The sequence below is a fragment of the Rousettus aegyptiacus genome, unplaced genomic scaffold, assembly GCF_014176215.1.
Source record: "Rousettus aegyptiacus isolate mRouAeg1 unplaced genomic scaffold, mRouAeg1.p scaffold_m13_p_4, whole genome shotgun sequence".
NCBI lineage: Eukaryota > Metazoa > Chordata > Mammalia > Chiroptera > Pteropodidae > Rousettus > Rousettus aegyptiacus.
In genome coordinates this window covers 93,850,228-93,877,713 of record NW_023416307.1, presented here as the reverse complement: position 1 = coordinate 93,877,713, position 27,486 = coordinate 93,850,228, and the positions used below count along the sequence as shown (strand labels likewise).

General features: G+C 36.3%; 1 protein-coding gene across 1 annotated transcript in view; it reads left to right on the top strand.

The window, feature by feature from the left end:
- The first annotated feature begins 2,253 nt into the window (after window positions 1-2,253).
- The window catches only part of SLC9A9 (solute carrier family 9 member A9), a 507,404-nt gene continuing 482,171 nt past the window's right edge, over window positions 2,254-27,486 (top strand). Inside the window, exons 1-2 of the mRNA XM_016165975.2 lie at window positions 2,254-2,598; window positions 17,652-17,854. Of these exons, the coding sequence (XP_016021461.2) occupies window positions 2,439-2,598; window positions 17,652-17,854 (363 nt within the window). The 5' untranslated portion in view covers window positions 2,254-2,438. The remainder of the gene's footprint in view (window positions 2,599-17,651; window positions 17,855-27,486) is intronic.

Genomic DNA, 27,486 nt, shown 5'->3' with positions numbered 1-27,486 from the left:
GAGAAGACAACACAAACTAGGAGGAATCGAAATACTTTTCTGGGTGAAAGAATTGCAGAGGCTCCTGGAACCCCTTTACTCTCTCAGCTTCCCATCCTAATGTTAAACAGCATCAGGATTTAGATAGTGCAATGGTGAATGTATTCCACTCCTGGAGTAAACCAGGGGTCACAAATTCAAATGACTGCAGGAGGCCATGCAGCAAACCTCAATGAATGAAATGGGATAAATGGAACTTTTGGCAAACTGATGAAAAGTGGAGGCAGCAACCACTCAGGCTTAACAAATTGTAGTCACATGGGAAGAAAAATCCAGGATGCTAGACCTTAACAGTTTTTTCTAGAGAAGTCATGTGTATAATTTTTTTAAATGAGGAATATACTTATTTAAATATACTGACATCAAATTTAAGACTTTTAAAAACAATGGATGAATCGATCAAAACATCTTATGGGCCTTTAATCCTCTCACTGATTTGCTTCATTGCATAAGATAGTGATGTCATAATAAGACAATCGAAGAAAGTTTACTCTACCCAGGTGGAGTAATCATCATTATTAAAAGGAATCAAGTAATTAAATGATGACAAAAGCAGAAAAGGACATTGCCAGGTTCAGAATTTGGGTTATCTTATAAATCTAACCAAGTCTAAATCTGTGGGGTTGCAAAATTATAAAGGTGGAACCTGCTAGCAAAGCTTCATGAAATGCTTGCAAGCATTAGCTGACAGATTTCAAAACAGTTTGAATATTAGTCATCACACATATGCCTGCCAAAGAGAGTAGTGTTAAAAGAACATCTGCAGCTCACATACATACCCCCTGCTGAGTTAAACCCAGAGAGGAAGTCGGCTTCAAAAGTTGCGGAAGGCAAAGAAGCTGAAACAGCAGAGTTTTATAAGTGGTTGATAGACTTTCTCTTGATGAAGCTGCTATTAAGGAGGTAGTTAGCTACCAAAGTATGACATGCTTGACCTCTAGGTTTTGGTGATAAGAACTTTTGAGGGGTATCGGACTCACCCTACTCAATGGATCACTTATATTGTATAAATAGAATATTTATTCTTTCCACTAGATGATTAACCCTCCTGAGTTATAATAATTTCATTACATGATGAAAAACCTCCCTTAACCCTGGGATGTATCTAATTACAGTATTGGGCCAATAAGGCAAACAAATCATAATAATTGCTAAGAAAACAGCAGAGCCTATGGTAGTAGTATCTTGAACTTTTTCAAAAAGCATTAACATATGATTCAAACTGAACAACCTGCCAAATGGGAGACAATCTTCAGGATCATCATTTTTAAGGTCTGAGCCCTATAATTCTGGAGTCTTCATTGCTGCTGCATATCTATTCCTCAGTGAACCACACTGTTTTGCCACAGGACACAGGAGGTTTGACATTGGCTACAGATTTCTGCGAGTCCTAGCTGTCTGGGCCAGGAGCACAACAGAGAGAAATCTATGCTTGATATTACTGAAGATGGCTATAGAGTTTCTTTCTTCAAAGATATGTGTTTAGTTTCTTTCTTTCTTTTCTTCTTTTTCTTTTCTTTTCTTTTTTCTTTCTTTCTTTCTTTCTTTCTTTCTTTCTTTCTTTCTTTCTTTCTTTCTTTCTTTCTTTCCTTCCTTCCTTCCTTCCTTCCTTCCTTCCTTCCTTCCTTCCTTCCTTCCTTCCTTTCTTTCTTTCTTTTTTTTTTTTTTGACTAAACATATCCAAACAGTGCATCTGTGGAGATAGGGACAGAATATTCTTTTTGTCTTTTGCGCGTGTGTGTGTGTGTGTGTGTGTGTGTGTGTTTGTAAAGAAAACAACTGATTCAGAGTCATATACTAAATTATTTCTTTCTGAAAAAAAAAAAAAAAAAAAAAAAAGCCCTGTAAAAACATTGTCGGTCAAACCAGAGATATCAATCCCCATCACATTGGTAGGTTTTGAATGAAGAGAAAAAATCTTGCATGAGAATGAGGTTATGATTCAGGAATTGGCTTTTTGAACTTAGAAAATGTTATCGATATAAGATGATCTGTTTTATCATTAATCTGCAATTCACCAGTTATGCAGCTAAGGGAGACTTATTGAAACAGTAAGATCAGGACCCAAGACCTCAGAATCATTTCTTGGAGGTTTGTCCCATGTGAAAGATAATTTTGTATAGTAAATCGTTTTAAGACATTAAGAGTCCATGATGAAACTACACTCTGGAGTTTGAAAAGAGACGAGGCTGCTTTAAGAGAGAAACAGGAAGTTGTAACTAGAAGCCATCTGAATACTAAGCCAAAGCAGAATGCTCATGAAGTAGCAATTTAAGTGGCAGTGTTATTCTGAAATCCTCAGGCAGTCAGATTGTCTTAGGCAAATCTTGATAAAATATCCTTTTTCCAGGTTTTTATCTAAGGAATCCTAAGAAGACTGGAGAATAGAGAGACAGCAAATGCTCATGTCAGAGAAGAACGGGTATCAGTTTCAACATGAGGGAGCAGTGGAGCTGCTTGTCTTTAATTTTTTGCTCATCCTTACCATTTTGACAATCTGGTTATTTAAAAATCATCGATTTCGCTTCTTGCATGAGACCGGTGGAGCTATGGTGTACGGTGAGTGCAGAAATTGCAGGATTCATGTGAAACTTGTTGCTTGGGTGTAATTAGAGACTTGTGTTCAGATGGCAAAGTATCGAAACTGGAGAAAATGTGCTGATTGAAAAGTCATTCGCTTGATGAAAGGTGCTGCAGCATAATGAATGCTCATCTTTTTCCAGATGAACTTCTGAAATTTGCCTTGTGAAATTTGCCCTGTCACAAGTGTAAAAGTCGCAGTCATGTTCTTAGGCAGCAAATAAGGCGAGTCTGTTGACAGATGCGGGTCCATTGTCCTGTGAGGAGTCAAACCGGAGAGAGCTGTTTGTGTTGGTAATGACAGACAGTGGGAAGCGATGGCTCTGCAGTCACAGAGCAGCCTCTGTAACAGGTGGTGCTGTTAGATATTACAAAGTTCTAGGAATAACACCACAAAAATGTCTGAAATAAATCTTCTTAAGTCAACTAGTTTTCAGGAAGAAAACTTGCAGAAACGTACCCTGTGCCTCCTACTAGAATGATTGTATCCGAATCCATTTTAATTTAGGAACAATATTTTATTCTTTTCTAATATACAGGAGTTGCTTTATACAATACTTTTTATACAATACAATACTTTTTATTTCTTAGCCTGATTTCAGACTTTCTAATTTTTATCATTGTCAATATTTATATTAAGGGGTGGGGGGGAGGCCAGAGGTGCGAAAATGCATTTGTTTAACGTCTTAAACTCTAAAGTATTGCTCTTTCTGTATAATTTACCATGTCGTTCCTTCCAGAAAGTTTAATAAAATGTGAGAGATTATCCAGGCGGTACCGTCATCTTTTAAAGTAACCAAGACACCTGTAATTTCAAAATTTATTATTTATTGGTGAAATAGTTCACTTTATCACTTTTATCTCAGCTTGCTAATGGACAGGAATTTTAAACACAATAAAAACAGGTGAGGCATTGCTATAATTCATAATAAAGAATATACTTTTACTGTATTTCACTTCTTTCATTTTGGAAGTTCTGAAGCCTTATATACCCTTGAGGTTCAGAGAACAAGATCAATGCACATGTTATATGCTAACCATATGATGTCATGACAATAACAATTTATAGTTATGATTGGAGACCATAAGAAATCCTATGCCTTAACTGGATCCCACTGTGAGACACAGGCTAGAGACAGAAGTTTCAGGCTAAGCAGTGTAATTCCTTTTCAGGAGACTGATGTGCTGATCCATTCAGAGAGCAGAGTTAAATTCCTTTGTATTGAGGGTCTTAAATCGCATAACAAAACTTTCATTTGAAGGGGGAAAATTACAATCAAGTTGAAGAGAGACAGGCAAACAGAAAGAAAAGGATGTCAGATATAAAGCCCTAGGCTCTAGGGCTTGCCCTTCTCTGCCTCTTGACTTGGCTAATAAATAATCAATGAAGAATTGCTGGGTCATAATGTAGTTCTATTTGTAATTTTTCGATGCACCTCCATACCGTTTTTTTGGCCGCACCAATTTGCAATCCCACCATTGGGGGAACCACTTCATAAATTATATAAATGTCTAAGCACTGTGCTGTGTACCTGAAACTAATTAAAATAATATTTAATGTCAACCATAATTGAAAATAAATTTTAAAAATTAATTTATAAAAATGATTTTAAAAATAAAGAGAACCATTTATATCAACTTAAAAAATAATAGTTAATGAGGATATGGGGTGTAATGTGAGAAGCAGAAACAATGTAATTCTCGGCATTAAGTTAAAGGGCTATATATGGTTTAGCAAAACAACACAGATTTTACTTATTTATTTTTTATTTTATTATTTATTTATTTAATTCTTAAATTTTTTTATAGTGACATTGGTTAATGAAATCCAGTAAGTTTCAGGAATACAATTCAACAGTAAGGCAAATATGCACATTGCATTATGCATCCACCGCCCATAGTTAGATTTCTTTCTGTCACCATGTATTTGATCCTTTCATCCCATCTACCTCCCCACTCATAACCACTACTCTATCGTCCATGTCCATGAGTCTCTGCTTGTTTGTCCTATTCATTATGAAAACAAGGCAGATTTTAAAATTACAAATATTTATTAGAGGAAAGATTTCTTCACAACCCTGAATTCAATGGTACTGTGATTCATTTATTTATGATGGAGATACTGTTTTGTAAAACTTTTTATTAAATTTGGTGACCTAATAAAATTAAAATATAATTTTTACTCATAACACATAAATGTAACTTTTATTTTGAATATGAAAATGTTCAGATTACCTTTAATCCTCAAAAACTTCATGAAATACTTTTAAATTGTGGTTGAAATCATAAAATGTTAGCCCATTGCAAAGTAGTTGAGATAACATTTCTCTAAATCAATATTCTTAGGCAGTTTAGGCTTAAGGTTTATGAGAGCAGGATTAAGTTGAGGTGTCTGATTTCTCTTCTTTCATGAAATTTTTATGTTAAAGTTATTGAAAACCAGTTCTGAAACAGTGCAGTATAAAAGAATTATAAAAATTATGAAGATATGCATTTCTATGTATTACTATTCCACTACTAGAATTTTGATTATCCTTGAATTATCTTGAACTATATCAACCAATAAAAAGACTTTTATTTTAGTGTTAATTTTTTAAATTTTTTTATTGGCATAGAATTATAATTGTTGGAATTTAAGGAGATCTTAGAGGTTATCTTCTCTAGCCCTCTCATTATGCGGAAAGAAACTAAATCTCAGAGAAGTGAAGTAACTTGCCCAAAACTGAATAGCCACTCACAGCAAGGTCTATGTGGTTTTACTCATCCACATGTATAATAAGTTCATGTTCACCTCACTAGAGCTCTCACTTATAGTCTCTGAAAATAGTCCATATGGATGGCATTAGTTATGCCTCATATTTCTTCTTCAGGGATGATCTAAATGTTATATATGAAATGTTTATTAGGGACTTCCTATCAATGATGTAATAAAATAGTCTGAAGTTACAACAGAGAAACAAATGAGACATTCTAATAAACACTTTTAAATGGTAAGAGGCAAGAAGATGCCAAGTGAATAAATTGCTTTGTAGCTATAAACAAATTTGAAATGAATAGATTGGGAAATAGCTTTAGAGAACATAAGTCTAATGTCCTCAAAGGCATGAAAACAAAGACTTAGAGAGTAAAAATTACATAATTAGCTACTGAGCTGGGACTCAACCTCCATCTCTAAGAGATGACAAAGGTATTTTAAAGTAAGTCAATTCTCTCAATGGATCATCCTGAAGAGAGGACAAACCTGTGAAATTCAGCTTCGTCCTTATATTGTTTATACTTTTGGGTTTAGTCAGACAGATTCTATTTTCTAGGAAGTCCAAGAGTGAAATTTCAGAATAAAACTATATAAAACTCTTGTTTATTAGAATATGGAACTCAGGGTTCTTGCTAAAGTCCTGCAAGGGTCATGGTTATAATCAATGGGGAAGAAAAGAAACAAACCAGTTTTAACAAATGGTTAAAATTTAAACGTTTAAATTTTTTTTTCATAAAGGAAATGAACATTTGAGAATAAACTGTACCTCAGTCATCTCCATCCTACATATATATATATATATATATATATATATATATATATATATATATACTTGTAATGAAACACCTTCTAAGATTTTTGTAGTAGCATATATAATGCTTATCAATGAATTAGGCTATCAGTCCTTCTACTAAACTGACTGCTGCTCTTGTGCTCATCAACTTTTGGTATAATGAGTTATTTTCCTCTGTATTGACATCCATGAGTATTTTTCTAAAACACCAAATTTCCTGTAATACCTCAACCCAGTCTGCCATTTGTCTTTCTACTGGTATTCCATTGACATATTGCAAAGATTCTTTAGAAGACATAATAGATATTGATGCATTTTATCAGTATACCAAGGAATCCGATTAAAACATTCTAGGGAACAGGGACTTAGGATATGAGCAGTTAAAGTAACATGAGAGAACATGTGATAAAACAGAACATTTAACTGCTCCTTTATTCGTTGTTAGAAACAATTTCCAAGTTGTTAACCTTAAAATAAGTGTGTTGCGTGGTTGGACTCTAGTTTTTGGAGCTAAATCTGCTACTCCAAATACAAGTGATTCATTATATACAAAACAGCTTTTCTCTTGGTATTAAGCATTACAAGATGCTTTTAAAATTAGTGGCAGCATTATAATAATATTTTTGCCTTACTAGAAACAGTAATGGGTAATTGTATCTCGTGACATTCTATGCTGTCATATTTCAAAATCGAAAGATTAGAATTCATAACTGGTTTAAAATATAAGCCACAGTAATATTAATTTAAATTGGACTAAAAGCTTAAATGACTGTTAATGGTCAAAATATTGACTGATAGCAGCTGGTGCACTTAGTACTGCTCACTTAAGACCCTATATCCCTGCTCTTGCTCATAAAAGAAAAATTGCTTCTTGTTTCCTGATAGCATTAAAAATTCCATTACACATAACTGGGGGCTTCCATACTTTAAATTACATTCATAATGCCATGTACCCAAGCATTGGGATCTGAGCTTAGGGACAGAACAATTTAAACCTTTTAGAAGTCTAACTTTAATTTCATGGCCTTACAATATGGCATAGCCTCCGAATTCATGTGAAAATCTTGCTAACTATTTAGTGGGCAGAAGTGAAATTTTTAGCCCCGAAGTTCGTATTTTTTTTTCATATTCGTTAAACTATGTCGTATTAAACTATCAAATTATGTCTGATCCTCTGAGTATACTTACCAGTTTAATATGGCCAATTTAGTTCACTCAACAGCATGTTTTTCAAAATTTAAAGAAAATATAATTACATAGTGAATTGCCAAGGTTTTAGAGCTATCTTCCTTTAAAAAAAAATCACATGTTATCAATTTTTCCTAGCAGTGCTTAGAGATTCCTCAGGATAAAATTGGGTTGTTGGACATGGAGTGGCTCCACCCTACTGATACATTTCACTCTGTCCCAGTCTAGCCCTCCCTCCCTGACTGCCAGGCCCATAAGACAAATTGGCCCTTACTGCCACTTCCCACCCTTCCGCCTGCTTGGAAGTTCCTTCCCAAGGAGGCCTTTTACTTGTTCATGTGTGGCAGGCTTTGCTGAGAAAGCATTGGATCCTCTCTTGGGTATTTGGGTTTCCAAATCCTGATGATTTTTTTTTTTTATTTCAGTAGCTAGATGCCTTACTTTGGGCAAGTGACTTAACCTCTGGCCTTACTCTTATCATCTGTAAAATGAGGAAGAAGGAAATAGATATCACTTAGCTCCCTTTCAGCTGCAAAAGTGTTTCAAAATTCAGGCAAGACTGACTTTAGCCATCAGGCATCTCTCAGCTACTCCAACCCAAACCAGTAGCTTTCTTCCCAGAACCCTATCAGAATATAATGATATCCAGTCCTTTCTCCCAAACAAGATTTTAGTGTTATTTTACCACTTTTAGTGCTTCTGGTCCTGCTCTGATTCTCAGTGTTCAGTAAATCCCATTGAATTTCTCCCAGAAAGGAGAGAAGAGCAAGTTATACCATCAGAACAGTGATGAGTGGCTATGAATTCAGAGGTTTGTGGACGCCTGTCATGTGAAAATCAGAGTGGCTCTGGTATAATTCGAAGGGCTCTTGAGGAAAAGTAATTAGGGTTAAGAGCCCAGTGAACTAAACTTGCTCCCCTCTTTGGCAAAAAAAAGAGTGATTTTAAGTGCTTCAGAGATCAGGGTAAAGTTTTCCATGCTGTAAAGCATTAGCCAAAGAAAGGTTGAAAAAGTGGAAGAATCAAAGGTATATTGCTCTCTGTAGGTTTTTAGAGGTTAATTTTAAGAAAATAACCTCCTATGTATTCTGCTGTGCTTCTAAGTCCTTAAGGACCTTCAGTGGTAGCCCTTCAAGCAAATGACTGTGGAACCTCAAAGGATCCCCTCTGAGTTCTAAGGCCTGATGACTGCACATCAAAGAAATGAATTTTGATTCAAACTATTTACAGAAATAACATATATAGTCTAAATTGAATTCAAATTATATCATTAGTGAAGTAAAGACATGAAAAACCAACATTTGTTAAACATCCCTCACAATATCCATTTTTTAGATGGGGAAACTGAGACACCAAAAAATTAAGTAACTTCACCAAGGTGATATGTTTCTAAATGTCCCAGCTGGGATTCAAACCTTGGCAGTTTGGCTTCATGTGGCCACTGTGTATCACAACTATTGGTGCATTTATGTGTGTATGTATGTGTAAATAATGAAACCGACACTCAGAGACATAAAGTAACTTGCTGGTAACCTATAGAGACGAGCTTCAAACCCAGGATTGTAAAACCCATGTTCTTTCACCTATATCATGCATCAGCCATACTAGAGCTGCTGTTACTTAATAAATGTCTATTTTGTGTCAGGTGATGTTACCTTCAGAAATTTACAGAAGAAAGATAGAGACTGAAATATCTAACTGTATAAATTGTTGTAAATCCTCACTACATCCATGTTAAGCAGTCATAATGATTATTAGTTTGCATATAAAGATAAAGAAACTCAGAAAATTTACAGCTTGGCCAAGGCTGCACAGAATAATTAGCAAGAACACCAGTTTTGAAAGCTAATGCTCTCAAATTTTGGACACAGTTGTCTTCCCATCGAAGTCTACCCTCAATATGTAACTCTCTCTCACAAACTCAGGGTTAGGGAAAGGCCGAGGAGAGGAAGTAGGCAGTTAAGTTTTTCTTTTACCTTGGGGCTTCAGAAACATTATACTATCCATGACAAAAGGACAGTGGGAGCACATCCATGTCAAGTAGCTGGGTTGAAATGTCCCAGGAAGAGTGATGAGGCTGAGCTGAGAACACCTGCCCTAGCATCAAGGAAAGAAGTGTTGCCAGTCCACATTCATTCTGGTTTTAAATACCTGTGTTTGTCAGAATAAACCATAAATAGTTTGAGAATGGACTGTGTCTTATTCATGTGGATTATGCAATATAGGCTTTCATTATATGTTAGTTTAATTGAATTGAATTTCGGAAGAAACCGAAGGTAAAATTATTAATGACAGCTCTTGGCTCTTCAAGTTCTATGAAACATATATGTATAAGCTTGAGATGGGACGAATTTTGATGGAGTTTCATGACTGGCATGGTACCCACATTGGTAAGAACTCTTGTCTTATAGGCAGTATTTCTCACAGTGTTGCCCCTGGACCAGCAACATCAGTATCGCCTGGCCAGACCTACTGAATCAGAAACTTTGGTTGAGTCTAGCAATCTGCATTTTAACAACCTTCCAGAGGGTTCTGTTGCACCAAAGTTTAAGTACTTCACTACGAAAATAAAATTGAAGATGCAGTTCCCAGTTTTGTCTCCTTTATTTTTTCCCATCTTTTCTCTTTCTCACTACATTACCCTCTTGTGAGGAAGAGGGTATTTGAGAGACAATCTTTGTTAGTCAGTTCCTCCTTCTTGCAGTATTTACAATACTTTGTAATGTTTCCACCTCTGGCTTGAGAAAAGATAGACTTTTGTGTAAATATTATAAAGTAAGAAATCATTTTGTGTAGTCAGTATGCACCTAGTTAGAGATCTCTATATATTTCTTCAGTCACCCTCTTAACATTATTGCAAGGAGGCGTATTAGCTAAGTACAAGTAGGTGACTGAGATAATTTCTAGAGAAAAGTTATTTACAATGCTATGATAGGAATCCCAGACTCTTGTGAAATGTGTGTTGCTGTGTATGTGTATGTGCGTGCGTGTTTGGGTTTGTGTCATTGTGTGTGCTATATCTGTATATGTGTATCTGTATGTGCATGTGTGTGTTGTCTGATATGAAGCAAGGGTGGGGCAAACATTGGATGCCCCAGAACGAAGAAAAATCCGATGGTTGAGACTTCCTGTCATTTCCTGTATGTGTCAGTCCTATGAAAAAATAAAAACTGTGAATGAGGTATCCCAAGGTGGAAAAGCTTTGTGAATTGCTTTCTAATTTGGAATACCATGGGATACTCTTGCTGGCAGGTGCCCCAAGTCTGTTCTGAAGTCCTTATGAAACCTTTTCTTCACCAAAACAAGATGATAGTGAGCCAGGGCAAAGCAATAAATTGTGTCCTTTTAGCAACACCCACACTTTCCTTTAGTCTTGTGAATTTAGAAGGTTGGTGGGAGGGCAGAGAAAGAAGAAAAGCCCTAAATAACCAGATTGCACTACATATTTTTACTTTCTGTTCCTGACTAATCTCGGGGTAAAACTAAAATGCTTTAAAAAAAAAGTGTTAAGAAAGGCATTTAGCATTTGAAATTCAAACCCATATCATCTCTCTAAATTAGTATAAGATACGGGAAGTGGATAAATATCAAGTAAAAAGTTAAAAATTGTGGAGATGTAACTTAAAGTCTTATATTTGTGAATACTGTCTTATAGACAGTTATATGGTGTGCACTGATTCAGCTTTCTTAGAATATTTGTCACACTCTTTCCTTCCTCATTCCCACATTTGAATACCTAGTTCATGTTGTTGTTGTTTTTTTAATCTGAATGACTGAAATAACATCACAGATTCTCTGCTTTAAAGAGTATCCCGCTGTAAATGTCCTGATAATGGTAAAGAACGCTTTTCCTCAGGCTTTATTTTATTCCTGTCATCTTACAATTCCTCTACTCTAATTTCTTTGCTAAATTCTTTCTTATGTAAATAGAAATGACTTCCGATGTTAACAGCCTCTCCATGTCCTCCTTGTATCTCAATTCTCTTTTTCCCCTCAGATAATTATCTCCAAATGCAGTTTCCTCTGCTCCAAAATGGAGCTCACTCAGTTTCCACAAGACCTTCTTGCCAACCATCTCTCCCTCATGGACATCCTCCGTTCCTCAGCTGCATAGGGGTCCTTGATCTCAGCTGTCTTGTCAGCCACCCCAAATCTTTGTCATTCCTGATTAGCTTTTTGTCATGAATTTTTGTATACGTCTCCCTAGAAAGTCCGTGCCCTATTCTCTACCTGGCAAACTCTTATGTATTCCTCTGTGAAGACTTCCCAAGAACTTTGGGAGGTGGAGTTAGTTGGTTTCCCCTTCAGAGCTCCGTAGGACTTGGTACATTCGCTTTATATTTATATGATCTTTATATTCCTTAGGAAGCATTCAGCTGCTATTAAGAGAAACCCTGACTGAAAAAGACAAGAAACAAGAACACTTTGTTCTCCCATAACAAGAAATCCAGAGAAGAGTAATAATCTTCAGGGTTGGTTCATTCAGCAGCCTCCTCTTATCATGAAGGACCCAGGTTTTTTCCTTTTCTCTGCTCTGCTATTCTCAGTGCTGACTTCAACATCAGGTTGGCAGCAAGACGGGTATGACAGTTCCTGGTGTCCTAACCAGGCCTAGCAACATCCTGAGGAAGGAGTCATGTCTCCTCTGTCTCTCTTAAAGTGTTTTAAAGAAGCTCCCTAGCCATTTTCCTTGACCAGAATAAGATCACATGCTATTACAGAACCAATTATCATCAAGATAAATAGAAATATGCTTTGAGCTGGAAATGAGTTTCACTCACCATAAACATATGTTGAGGGGTGTATAGCTGACCAAATCTGAGCTTTGTTGGGGAAAGGGAAGGATGGATGCTGGGTAGGTAATCAACAGTGTCTGATATACTTTTAAAGTTAAAATTAATATCATGTAGCTTAACGATTTATCTTCTTGTTTTGGTACAGGAGAGTGCCTAATTAAGCTTTTTTATACTTGGAAGCAACTCAATGCATAGAGAGTGAAAGAACCAAAAAACTCAGTTCTATAATCTTCATACATTAACCACCTCTTAAATTCTCCTCTTAAATTCACCTCTTAAATTCTCTCCAATATCATGTGGCATTTAAATACATACCTGCGTAATCGTACATGTACACAATTGGGCTTGTTGCACTGTGTGACTCCAGGGGAGCACTGCTTCTACAGAAAAAGAATCTGAAGGGAGCCTGCTGGAGTGTGGCAGTGTGTGTGATGGAGACTAAGCACAATCATGATTTTAAACATAGCCAAAGAGATTTTAACACCTTGTGTTTAAAAACTGTTCCAAAACATTTCATTGTATATAAATATAATCATTAGATATTTAGTAAATAGCATTCATATTCCCCTCAGAAAAGCCCCTTGTGCATCATGTAAAATGTCTGTCAATAAGATACAGGGGAATTGGTTATGAACTACAGCTTAATATAAGAAAAGATTTAGGAAGCATTTGTTGTACCTTATTCTTACTGGAAATCAAGATCACAGGACTAGGCAAGAGGAAAAGGGCTGGTAGGATTAGAATATTGTAATATTTTAGGATCAAGGTTATATTTTTATAACTCCCACAGTCCTAGAGCAATTCTTTGTGTGTCTGTGGCATAAAAGCATAGGAAAGAGAGAAGTAGTGGGATTTTCTTGTATTTTTAATGTGGTGATGAAGTGAGAGCCAGTCCAGAAAGACAAGGCTCATATTTCTTGATGCTTCTCACTTAGAGTGCTGTGAGGCTCTTTTGTCTTTCCTCCTTTTCTCCTTTCCTCTCCCACAAACATCACCATGTCACTACACATCAGACATCTGCTGAAAGAGTTCTATTGTAAGCTATGCAAGGACAGGGACATCAGAGCATTGGGTATGGTGTTCCTTACACGTGACATTTTAAAATGTCGGTCACTGACTACATAAACTCAGAAGATCTTTTTTTTTCTTGACTCTAGGGGAGTTTGCAGACTTGGAGAAATTTGTGTTATAATTCTGCCTTAAGCATTTGGCTTTTCTAGAGGAAAAAGAGATGAAGAATAGCATAGACTCTGCCCTACATAATTTTATTGTCTAGTGGGAGAGACAAAGCCACATAGTCTGAAAAACAATGCTAAATGGTATATCTTTATAAGATTGGGCCATAAGACATGTGGTTCAAACTGTGAGTTCTGTAAGAACTCAAAGATGAGGGAGCTCAGTGAGCACAGGCTGTATCAGATCATGGGCCTCCACAGATAGGACTTGAGATATAGTTTATAGGATGAGGAGTGCTTTAGGAATGAGGTCTATTGTCCAAGCTCCATCCTGGAGCTAAGTCCTATTGGGGAGAGATCAGAATTCACTAGAGAGCAGGTTCAGACTTCTGCCACCCCCGCTGCTCAGATGCCCAGACTTGCAAGGATACATTTGGACTAGAGTTTCAGCCTGGAGAAAGTGATGCCAACAGTTGGCAAAGCAGCAGAACCCAGTGAAGTGTCATGCTTATGGATAAAGCCTGGGACCAGGGCTGTTCATACATGTGTAGGGTGGCATTACTTTGCTGGAACAGGTTTTTTTATTTTCTTATGAGCAGATAGCAGGTAGGTTCCAGATTCATGATTTACCAAAAAAAGTGGTGGTTTGTGTGCACAAGCCATGGCAGCCAGTCTCCTCTTTCCTTCTTCTGGGCATAAGTGGTTGGTGCTTTCTTTATCCCATAGTTTTGTGCAGGCATAAAAACAACTCTGTTTCATTAGCATATTCTTCCTACTAGCAATCTTACTTTGTCACCTGCTCTCATACAATACTGTGCTAGAGTGGGTTACCTCCACCCCCCCGCCCGCCCCCCACCAATTTCATGTTTTTGTCAGCATATGGCTAAAGCACTGAGTGGACAGGTGGCTGTCAAAAACATTATGAGGTCCTATGAGTAGATGCTTAGCCTCTAACATTAAGAATTTGCTAGTTGCTGCTATTGCAGTGGAGGTGGACAAATGGGAGCATGTGTTTATTAAACAAGTGCACTTGCCCCGCTGGCCCTTACACACTGCTGAGATGATGAGTTCTCTTAACCCTTAAGATTGGGAAGAAGCAGGGCCAGAGTGTTTTGTCTAATGTGTTAATTTGGGTCTTCTGAGAAGCAGACACTGGAAAGAGATTAGTTGTGCAAAAGATTAATTGGGGTAAACTCCTTTAAGGGAAAATGGGAGGGAGACTGAAGATATTGGGATAGCTGTCAGACCTTGGTGCAGCTCCAACCCCTATGGAAAGAGGGAAGGAAGAAGGCTTGATGAGAGAAGGTTTAAGCTGTGGTGCAATTCTAAGAAAGGTTTGGCAAGGCTGATTGAGCATCCTTGAGCCATTGTAGCCCTTCAGAGGAGCTCCTTCTCATTGTTAGTACACTTGCTGTGCTCAGTCTGTGGCTGGCCTCAGCATGGATTTGGCCAAGGATTCCAGAGCACAGAAGCTAAGACCATAATCACCTACTCTTCTCATAGTGAGAGATCTGAGAGTTTTGTTTTCATGGCCATTACATCAGGTTACCTCTGGCAGCAAGCAGCTTACTTCATTTCCTCCAGAGTACCTTTTCTTGAAGGCTGGGACCAGACCTGGGGCAGAGGTCCAGGCTAGGTCATTTCGATTTTGTAAGCTTGTATGAATTTAACCACAGGGGCCCAGGTACTAGCCATTCATTATTATAACAAATACTTGTTTTCTCTGCTTGGGAAAAAAACAGTGGACACTTCATGTTTGCTTTTTGTAATTGAATTGAAAGCATGTCGAAAAAATAAGTGGTTCACCCTCTGGGCATTTCGAATGATATTAATACAGGTTCTTTCTACTCAGTGCCCATGCAGACATTATCTTGTGCTTCCCTTCTTTATATTACACTTGTGTAGAAAGCAGAGAACATAGTATCATTTAGGTATTTGCCAAATAATTTTTAGAAAATGTATCCTTCATAGGCAAAGAGTATTGGAAAAGCGATGTTCTTATGCAGGCACCCTACACCACTTGCAGTGCAGATAATGTGTCTTCCCTTCTCCCTCCCGACTAGTTTTTTTTTTTGTTGCCATTTGAAACTGCACATGGAAGGCTGATGACTATTCTATGATGGATCAAGCACTCATGGTGGTTACCTATCCATCACTTATTTTCTCTTGCTAACAAAGGTTAGAACGTAATACTTCTCACTATTATGGAGGAGTGGGCTAAATACTGAAGAATAAGTAAGGTAAAAATATTCTTGAAAGAGATCTGTTTTTATTCTTGCCTCTCATGCTAATTAGATCTCCACATTGCTGCCCAAATGATAGTTCTTATATAACATAAAAATCTGATTGTTTTACTCTCCTGCCTAAAGTCTTTCAGTAGTTATACATTGCCATTGATTTAAAAATAAAAACTTCTTAGCATGGCATAGGAGCCTCTTTATGATGTGGCCCCTGCCTATGGTCTGTAGTCTAGAGTTTCTTTCTCTCTTGCTTTCGCTCCCACTCTATCTTCCTCCATTTCTTCTCTTACACCACTACTTACTGACTCCCTAAGATCACCAAATTTCTTAAGTCCCTCTGTATTCATATGTTATATTAGTTAGGTTATCCTAGTGACTGTGAACATAGAAACACTAACATTTCAGTGACTATACAACAAAAGTTATCTTTTCACTCACATAATAGTCCAGTGCAGGGTCTTTCTGGTTGGCGGATGGCCTTTCCCCACCTGATGTCTCAGGGCAGGATCCTCTGTGTCCTCCCCATCCATCTGATAAATGGGGAAAGAGAAGGGAGAAAACTCACCTGCTTCTTCAATGTTGTGGCCCAGGAGTGGCGCATATCACTTTTCCTTAAATTCCATTGTTGAGAACCCAGCCAGATGCAGACAACCAAGAAACACAATCTCTGGCTGAGTAGTCACTGTCCAGAAGCTATTCTACACATTGGCAAACATAATTCTGGGGACCTTTTATCTGTCTCTGCTGTTACTCATGTGCCACCACCCACACATGCAGCCTGGATCCCAACTCATTCCTCAATTCAGTTCATCTGGACAAAACTTATGAGAACTTTTAGGATTCATCTAAAGCTTTGCACCATTCAAAAGGCTGTAGAATGTCTCCCCTCTAAACTCATATAACGCAGAATGCTTACCAGCTGTCATAGCACATATCACATTGTATTATAATTGTTTGCTTATGGGCCTTTATTTTATAAACTTGAGCTCCTGTAGAACTGGGACTATATTTTTATTTTATATCTGTAAATGTCTGGCACAAACTATGCAAATAACAAATGTTTTATTAAGTAAATGAAAGGTTATTAGATGACTGGCTTCAAAGAGAGTGGTAAAACCTCTAACATTTGATATTTTAAAGAGAGGATTTTATCTTCAGATTGGATTTATCTTAAAACACATAAGTTGAAGAATGTATAGGCCTCTGAAGTTTCTTTTCTTATGTTAATAAATCCATAATATTAAAGAAGTTCACAGTTATCAGATTACCGTGAGCATTCCAACAGTGTTTATAAACTTAAAAGTCAAGGATTATTAATTGGGTTCGACTCTTCACTAAAAGAAATGTTATGACATTAGAATACATTTAGCTATGGGTAAGCTGAAAACTGATTCAAAATTGTTTGAAGAATTCAAAGAATGTAATATGTCACTTAGCAAAAAGTTTAAAATTAGTATAGCTTCAGGATAAGTTGATCAATGGCTCAGTGAACTTATCCAGTACCTAGGTTCTGTCTGTAGCTCAGTCCTATCACCATCAACATATTGACTATGTTTTAGAACTAGATCCACTTGAGGTCACAGATATCTGCCAGCATAAAATGAAGCAATGCGTTGCCTTGGTTATGTCCTGAGGGAGAGAATAAGAACATCTCTCACCCGACCATGGTAGATAAGTGCTTACCTTTAGTCTGATGGGACTGTCAGATATATGCTAATGTATGGACTTCCCCAGGGGAATTCCATCTCCGAACTGATAGGTTACTTAGCATCTGTCACAGAGTAAAAGTTTTCTTGAAGCATTTGGGTAGATAGAAGAGATTAGTAGTTCTTCCCTCCAAAATTTATGGTCCATTAGGAGGAAAACAAGAGGAGAATACATGTAGTAATGCCCATCACAAAAATTTAAACAATACAACCTATTGAACTGGTGTCTATAAAAGAGAGAACAATTTTCTAAACTAGGCTATGACTCAATTCTTTCCTCTGCCACTTCTACAAATTCCAAATAACATCTTTAAAAGTATCCAATAGTGAACATTTTACATTGTGTTCCTCTAGTGAAATTATTTATTCTTTATTTTAGGTCTCATAATGGGATTAATCTTACGATATGCTACACCACCAACTGATGTAGAAAGTGGAGCTGTATATGATTGCGGAAAACTGACCTTCAGTCCATCAACTCTACTGATTAATATCACTGACCAAGTTTATGAATATAAATACAAGAGAGAAATAAGCCAGCACAATATCAATCCTCACCAAGGCAACCCTATACTTGAAAAGGTAAGGATTCTATCTGGTCATATATTTATGTTTTCCAATATAAGTAATTGCGTCATATATGAGCCACCATGTGCAATATAGTCACACACACACACACACACACACACACACACACACACCCACACACCCTTTTTTGACACCATACTTTTGGGGTGATTTTGTTGACTAAGGGGTTAATACTTTGATATCCTCTTATTGTAAACCTGGTTGTCTGCGTTTTTTACTAGAAATTGAGAAAGAATGCTTTTTCATGTAATTCTTTTGCAAGCCATAGTTATATTAGGTAAAAAGATATAGTTCCGCTGACTCTGACTTTCACAATACTGATTCAACTTTTCACATGTGTGTTTTAAGTATCATTTTAAATTTTAAATTTTTCTTAAGTCTAAAGGAAAATGTAGGGATGGGGATAATGAAAAAATCTACACTGGCAAACTTTGATCTAGGATGCCTAACTTTTGACTACCAGCACAAAACTTTGTTGTTTATAAATACACTGGCAATAGATCAGTCTCAATAAATCTTGACTTCATCAGTTTAGTTAGAGGAACTTTAGGTAGAAAAAAGAAAAATTGTGAAGTGACTCATCTTTAAAAATGGTTTTATTATTGCAAATTTGTTAACTGCTTCAAGTATTGGACGGAAAACTTCCCTCTGCTCTTAGGACTCTGGGTCAGAAAACAGGTGAGGTTGCCTTTTGTGGTGCCTTATGTGTTGTGGATCAGTCTTTGGAATAAGTGAATTTATGTTTAACAATACAAGTATGTGCTAAGAACCAGTGTTTCACATGACTTATTCCAGATCCTTTTGGATCAGAGCTGAAAATGTTCTTAATATTATGGAAGTGTATTTTATTACTTTTATCCTATATGGATTTAGTTCTCTTTTAATATATACAGTATTTTTCCATTTTGTGAACTTTGGGGCAGGAGGGGAGATACTTTGTCTGCCATTTTTCCTCATTAAAGATGGGTAATTTTTTTTCCTACATTATCTTCCACTAACATATTTCTGGAATAACTTTCTACTAGTACTTGGTGAGAGCTCAGGAAAGTCAAACTAATTGTAATATTAGCCTAAATAAAACTTAGAAAAGTAAATTGAAGCACATACAAAAAATTAAATAATGTATTTCTGAAATAAATAAGAACAACTTATATCCTTTTTGGAATGATCTCCTCCATGTGATTCTTTCTGTTCACATGAATAATAGAAAATCATGTATCTTGAAATACTCAATTTTTAAAAATGAACTTAGCAGCATGGGATTTTAAATAAAACATACTCTTCAATTTTACCTTTGGTTTAGTACCTAGATGAAAATTAAGTATTCCCCCCCCCCTTACTCTTTTACCTATTTTTATCATCATTTCTAAGCAGCATTATTTCTTCAAATAGGTTGACCCGCAAAGATGCTAATAATTATCTCTGCTACTATAGTAATTTTGTTCTCTAACAGGATTGCCAACAAACACCTGATCAGAAATTTTGTTTCTATATTAACATATTGATTAACATATTGATTCCTTTACCAGCAGTCAAACTCCAGTGTTTGGTTTTGAAAAATTAAGGCATATTGATTCTTTACCAGCAGTCAAACTCCAGTGTTTGGTTTTGAAAAATTAAGGCAAGAGATGAAGAAAGTGTCTAAGTTGCTAAGGCCCTCTTGTTTTTTTTTTTATCAGGTAGATTATGTGTTCTAATTGTTTAATTGACCTTGAATGGCTCTTGTATTTTCTAGAGTAACTTCTAAGTCATGTGACTCATTGAGTCACAACTAGCATTTGTTTTTCCAGACATCCAAGGTTGGCAATGGGTGACTCAATACCCAGAGTACATCTTGCCCTCATTTCTGGTGGGGAAAGCAGCATCCACTGGTACACTTACCATATTAGGTGACTTTAAGTGGAAACAATTTTGTTTACAAATGGTCAGAGCATATTTTAGTGAATAGTTGTTGCTTATGTACCAATGTTAGGGCATTCTAGTGAGTCTTTGAAAATGAAAAACCCATAGTCCATCTTCCTTATAGGAAACCTCCACTGAATGCAGCTATTCTTATCAATCAATCAATCAATCAATCCGTGTCAGATGCAAAAGGTTTCCAAAAAAGGGTCCATTCATTGGAAGGCTTATAGGGAGGTAAAAAGGAGTAATGAGACAAAATTTAGGACCAGACAGATCTGCCATACATACTTAGTAAATTTCTTGAATTTCTTAATCTCCAACTTTCTTATTTGTAAAGTGGGGAGATTAGAACTATTTTTTTTTTAAGGATTATTCTAATGTTTAAATGAGTTGGTGCATATAAAGTGCCTGGCTGCCATTTGGCTCTTTACATTTCACTGCCATCACTGCCTCTACCACTACTATACTACCACTTCTAATGTTACTGCCAGTATCCCTGCTGGACACTGCAGTCTGTCTAACAACAATGCTGCTGCTGCTGCTGCTGGTAATATTTAACTATTTACGATATGCCAGGGATTAAGAAAATGTGATTGCTTTTTTATTTATTTAACATCTGTTGGGGAGATAAAACCAATGTATAATATATGCCTTTATATAATTAAGTTCTAAATTATATCATATGAACTATATGATATAATTATAGTCCTCATATAAGGACTATAAAACTTTACAGATTAGTTATCACAGATACTTGAGCCTGTTAGGGAGCCTTCCTGCAAGAGGTGGCACTTGAAGGGTAGATATGTTTGCATAAATAGTAGGACTTAAGTTCAGAATGATCACTGGGCAGGATGTATTGGAAGGTGACTCTGTGGGGTATGGTTATCTGAGTGAGAAGGGAAGTGGGCTTTACAGACTTGTTGGATCAACAGAACATGCTTAATAAGAAGAATCTAAGATTTGAAAGTATTAGATGTGGCCAGAGAATATGACAGTCCCAGGATAGGGGAAAGAGAGGGAAAGAAGATTTGAGTATAAGGATGGGCGAAAATGACCCTGGATCTGTATTTAGAGATCATCTAATTTAGAACAAGAAAGAGATCTGACCTCATTAAGTTGAACTCCATCATTTCATAGATAAGTGAAACAAGAACTTAAGCACTAAAATTGATTTAAGTCAGTGGTTCTCAAGTACACCTGCAGTTTAGAGTCACTCGAAGCTTCAAAAAATCCTGATGCTTGTGTTCCACCCCTGGAGTTTGTGATTTTACTGGTTTAGGGTATGGCCTGATCCTTGGAATTTTTAGAAGATCACCAAGTGATTCTAATGGGCAGGCAAGTTTGAGACCATTGATTTAAGTCCTATGTTGTGTTCAGGTGAACAGGGTGAAAAGAGAAATGTCATTTTTGTGTTTCTTTCCCTCACTCCCACTGCTGTAGATTTACCAGCCCCTTTTACACACAAAGCACTCTAGCTTTAGGACGTCTACACATGCCATTCTTTTTGTCTAAAATGATCTACTTTCTGCTTTTCAGATATCAGGCTCCTTCTTATTTCTAGAATCTTGGCTTGAAATGTCATCTCTTCAGAGAGGATTTGCCCCCGTAATTTTCTCTCACACAGTAGTATCTCTCTCTCTCTCTCTCTCTCTCTCTCTCTCTCTCTCTCTCTCCTTTTTCCTCTTCTTTTGTTTTGTTTCAAAGTACCTAGCACCATCTAAAATTATATTTGTATTTTCTTTCTTGTTAACTGTCACTCTCATGTTGTTTATTGTCTACTGGACAATAAAATTCACAAAGGCAGGGACCATGTCTTTTCATTGACCATTGTATCCTCAAAGTCTATCACAGTACCTGATGCATATTGCTGCTAAATAAGCACTATATGAATGAATGAATGGCTTTGAAAACTTGTTAGAGCATGTACAACTAGAGTATTTGGAAATTATCATTTAGGAGTTGGCATAATTTTAGTGTCCTAGATGCTTAATCTTAGGTAATACATACAGATAATACATTTACATCTAGAGAAATTATATGATGTGTCCAGGGTCCCACTACTGATAAGAGGCAGAATTGGGATCTATAGCACTTTACCCAGTGTTCTGAGTGATTTATTGTACCCCACATCACTGGACAGGTTCTCAAGTGGCCCTGTGGACAGAGAAGGGCAGAGCATGTAGGGCTGAGGCCTGGGGAATCTCATAGTGAGGTAGAGAGAAGATAGAAGAAGGCAAGGACCTGTGCTGAAAGAGAGGTTCGTCGAAGTGCAAGAAGAGGTCCAGCACATTGGAGTCACAGCAGCCATTGGTGCAGCCCCACTAAATCCTATTTCTTAGGGTACAGATTAAAGAGAGTATTTGACCTTTGTTTCTAAAAATTAGAAACAATTAAGATGAGGAAATAATTTTTGCTTTCAGAAGAATGTAATTTAAAGGCTTGAATATAATTCCTAACTTCAGGACTTGGAAAGCTAGAATGAATTCCTGTGCTAAGTAATCATCTTTTGGAAGATTTGTAAGAGCACATGTATTTCTGGGAGTTAGGTATTGATATGCTGGAAAATACCACAGGGCTTGATGGTTCTCTGGGTTCCTTCCAAAGAGAAGGTATAAAACAGATAAATATGAGAATTGTTGATTTTGATATAAACAGCAATGTTCTGTGATTTATGGCACATGTAAATATATACAAATTTCAGGAAATATTATATGCCTAGCTTGTTTTGTTTATGCTCAATATAGATCAAAATATAGAAAAGAAAATAACTATTTTCACTTAAAGATTAAAGAACACAGTATTTTCCTATACATTATGAGCAGCATATGATCGCAAAACCACCTTCTGAGAGACTAAAAGTAGATCACGTTGATTTGTATTTATCCAGTCAATGTTTCCAACACCATTTGTCAAATTGTTCTGTGTATGCAAGGTATCCTTAATTACTTTTAACTGAATGGGACCTATATTTTTCTATTACATGATAGCTTTATAAACATTAATTTGTTATGTAATATCTAGGAATGCCAAAATGTCTACTAAGCATTTCTTAATTTCATATCAATAGGAGGTTTAAAACTTGCCTTTGAAGTAGGGCAATAAAAAAATTTTCTCCATTATTCATTTATTTTTTTAATACTAATGAACTGGATGTCTCCCATCAGTTTCAATTCTGAAATAAGGTGGTTTCAAGGAGTTTATTAGTGAATCAGGGCTCAGAAAGGAATAAATGAATAAATATACCACAAGGCAGGTATCAAAGGAGTGAGCCAAGTACCACAGGAACTCAGAGGAGACAATATGATTTTTCGTTAGGGTGATGGGGAATATTTCAAAAAAGCATAGTTGATTGACCCTGGCAGTGGTTATGTATGTGGTGTGTGGAGGCAGGAGAGACATTCTAAGTAGAGGAAAAAGTAATACGTGAAGGTGGAAAATGGAGTAGAGAATATTGCAAGAAAGAAAAACATTTTCAACTGGTTAAAATATAGAAGACCAATGACATATGGGGCTGGAAATAAGGGCAGAGCTTAATTATGGAAACCCTTGAATGCCAGGTTGAGTAATGCCCACACTTTTTGTATGCAGCGAAAGAGTATAATATTGACAAAAAGTGAAAGGATATTTAGGCTGCTAGGTACATGGTAGAGAGTAAAAGTAGGAGACAGATGAGGACTAACCTTGTATAGTAACCAAGGAACAGATGGAAGAGAAGCCAGGAAGAAAGATGCTGAAGAGTTTGAACCAATCGGGCCAAGGAGGAAGAGAGAACAGTGTAACTCTGCTGCCCTGATCTTGTGGGTTTGTAGAAGGTGATGAGGCAGAAATGGGCAAGTTAGAAGTTAGGGGAGGAGCTGGTTTGTAGGAGAAAATCACAAATATGGTTTAAAACTGATGAATGAATGAATCTCTCATCATTAATTTATTTATCATTGACAACACATTATGTTTTTGCCATATTGAGTTTGAAGGGTCAGCATGTCGTTTGGCTAGAAAGGTCTTGTAGACCCAGTACATTTTCAAAAAGTAGTCAGCACAGTTAAATTTATATTTCCTATCATTCAAAAATCAGTTGACTGTAAGGTAAAAAGTCAAAGGAAATTACCCAGAGAAATTTTTGCCTAGTATTCACTTCCTGTGTGACAAGTGACACTATCATTTTATAAGGGAAGTTATTTTGCGGTAAGTTACATTGCCGAGTAATCTGTCCTGTCTGTTGTTTTAATAAAGAGAATTGCCAGGTGCAAATATGTCACACTGAAGCTATTATCGATTGTGTTGATAATATTGTATATTTTAGAGATGTTTTTAGGAAGCCCTCATACCAAAAGTAATCATACGATTTTTTAAAATAATTTTGTATTTGCAGCATTAAAATATCAGTCATAATTTTTTCTCACAGGCCTTTTTAACAATGACTTTGAAATTTTGTGGTTTAAAGTCTTAATTCACACATACTTATTTGTAAATTACTTTTTTTTTTCTGTCTAGTCTTTCCCTTTGCTTGACCTTTCTGGTTGCAAGGCCCAGAGAGCAAAGCTTTTCCTGTAACAGGAACAGTTTGGCCAGAAGGAGTCATTGGACCACAAGATAAATATGTGCAGCTAACACTGAGATACTTTTGAGGAGGATAAAGAAAACAAAGAAATTTCCTCTAAAACTATTCTAGGCACACCAAGAGTAGCAAGCAAGCATCACGATAAATCAGCCCTTAGGGTTTGGGGAAACATTTATGGTATACTGTCAATTATTCTCCATTGTACAGAGAACAGGAATTCATGATTTATATTTCTCTATTATGACAAGTCTTGGCTATTAGTACTGAGATGGTCCTGGGGAATCTCAGGCTTGGCAGCAAGTAGCACAAGGCTATTTGGATAGATTTAGCTACTTTCATCCTAAACTGTAGCTAAGAGATCTTCTGTTGTTAATAAAGAAACTTAACATTTTCAAAATTTGTTTTAGTTGTTTTCCTCCACCTTTGTTCAACTTTTTTGCAGAAAATTGGCCTGAGAAATCATTTTAGAGATGTCTCAAGACTCTAAGTATCTCCCCACCTTTCTTTTGTTACAAACGTATTTTTTATTTTATTTTTCTCAGTTTTATTGAGATAAATGACATAAAAAATTATATTAGTTTGAGGTGTACAACATAATGATTCTATGTTTGTATATATTATGATAACCACAATAAGTTTAGCCAACATCCATCATCTCACATAGTTACAAATTTTTTTCCTTGTGATGAGAACTTTCAAGATTTTCTCTTTTAGCAGCTTTCAAATATACAATACAGTATTATTAACTATATTCACCATGTTGTACATTACACCCCTGGGATTTACTTATCTTATAGCTGGAAGTTTGTACCTTTTGACTTTTTTCATCCATTTCCCCCACCCATCATCTCTCATAATCAATCTCTTCTCTTTCCATTATTATTTTTCAGATTCAGTATTAATGAGACCATGTAGCATTTATCTTTCTCTATCAGATTTTACTTAACAAAGAGTCCTCAATGTCCATCTATGCTGTTCCAAATGGCAGGATTTCTTGTTTTATGGCTGAATTTTCATTGTGTATTTTTTGATTGCTTTATCCATTTATTTATTTGTTTCTTTCTTTATCCATTTATCAATTTTCATATTTTGGCTATTGTAAATAATGCTGTAATGATCTCTTCAAGATCATTACTTCAATTTCTTTGGCTATATGCTTAGAAGTGAAATTGCTGGATCATATGGCAGTTCTATTGTTAATTTTTTCAGGACCCTCATACTGTTTTCCATAGGGGCTGCTCCAATTCACATTTTTACCAACAATGCACAAATGTTCACTTTTCTTCATATTCTTGCCAACATTTGTTATTTTTTGTTTTTTCAATACGAGCCATCCTGACAGGTGTGAGTGATATTTCATTATGGTTTTAGGTTGTATTTCTATGATAATTAGTTATATTTTATTTTAATTTAGTCTTTGAACAAAATAGATTATCCTCATTCAGTTATTCAACAAGTATTTTTTATTAGACATTCATCATTCTTCAGGTATTTGTTCTGGTGCGACAAGTATAGCAGTGAACAAAACAAAGTCCTTGCTCTCATGGAGTTTAGCTTTTAGAGGCAATAGGAAAGGGGCAGTCCAGCACAAGCCTTCAAATCTAATGTCAGGTGGAGACAAGTGCTATGAAGAAAAATTAGCAAAATGAAAGACTGGATAGGGAAATGTATTTAGATATGTCCTACAGGGAAGGCATCCCTGAAAAAGTAAAGTTGGAGCCAAGATCTGAATGAATTTGGGAGTGAGCCACATAGAGATTTATAAGAAGAGAACGTGAAAGCAGAGGGAAAAACTAAATGATATTAGATACCTTTGCTTTCTGGAAGCCATTTTCCCTTGCCAAGTCTTTGGTATATTTTTCAATATGTGAGATAATTTTTTTAAATTTAATTTTATTTTTATTGATTTTTATTTTAAATTTTTTAAAAAATGTACATTTATATAATCCATGAAGTGATCCCCCAGATTACTCTAGCATCCATCTGGCATTATACACAACCATTATAGTAATATTGACTGTATACACTATGCTAGACTCTAAATCCCCATGACTGTTTTATAATTACTAATTTGTACTTCTTCATTTCATCACCTATTTCACACAATTTTCAATATTTGAGATCATTTTGTCTATACAAAAAGTCCTGAAAAAATTACATTTGTAGCAGTAGAGAAGTGTGGAGATGAAAACGAGAGATATCAATTTGGAATGAGGAGTGAAAACACAGAAAATAAAATGCAGAAATAACAGGAACATTATACTCCAAAGGCTGACAGGCTCTATGTAGTACCCTAGCCACATTTGCAGGCTTGCCTTCAGAATGCACAATCCAGACACTGGAGAGTTGTTCTCTGATATTCTAACTGCAGCTTGGAACACCCCAAACTTTAGTATTACAAATTACCCTAATCAGTGTTACTTTACCAGATAAGTTTGGGAGAGTTCAGGTTAAACCACCAAGATAGGGCTATGGACATAACTCAGAAACTTCTGACCCCTGGGCAGAACACTTTTTTTCCCTTCTTCATACATCATCACTCAGGAATTATGTTCTAAGAAAACCAACCACTGGAACAGTCATTTGGGACAAGAATTGAATTTCAACAAGGTATTCAATTTTATTTCTTAACAAAAAAACCTGGTTTCTCAAAATAATGTAAAGACTATTTGGTGACAATGGTCTCCTGGAATGACATGTGTTTTGAGCACAGATCGTACCAATAATGTCTCTCACACTCACTCTTGGTTGGAAAAGGAAGAGTCATGTGAAAGTGTATGAGTAGGTTGAACAATGGGGTTGGTGCTCTTTCTAACATGACAAAATTTAGTGGCCATGGGAGTAGATTCCTGTCATCAAGTCCTGGAAAATATCCCAGGCCACCAGAGGGAGAAACAAGTGGGATACCTACCCATCTCCGAATCACTCCTGCCTCCTGACTATAGCTTAGTCTCAGATCATCTTAGGTCACTAAGAATGTGATGATGGTTCTTGGGCCTTTTTAGCCTTGTCCACATATAGAAACCCAGGACTTTATCCATTTGACCATCCATTTGTCTAGTTCCAAAAGGAGAGAGAAAAAGAGATTTCCCATTAGACTTTTTATTCTGAGTAGATAAAGCTTGGAATGGATTGTTCAGTTATTTTCACCTTTGCTTTGTTC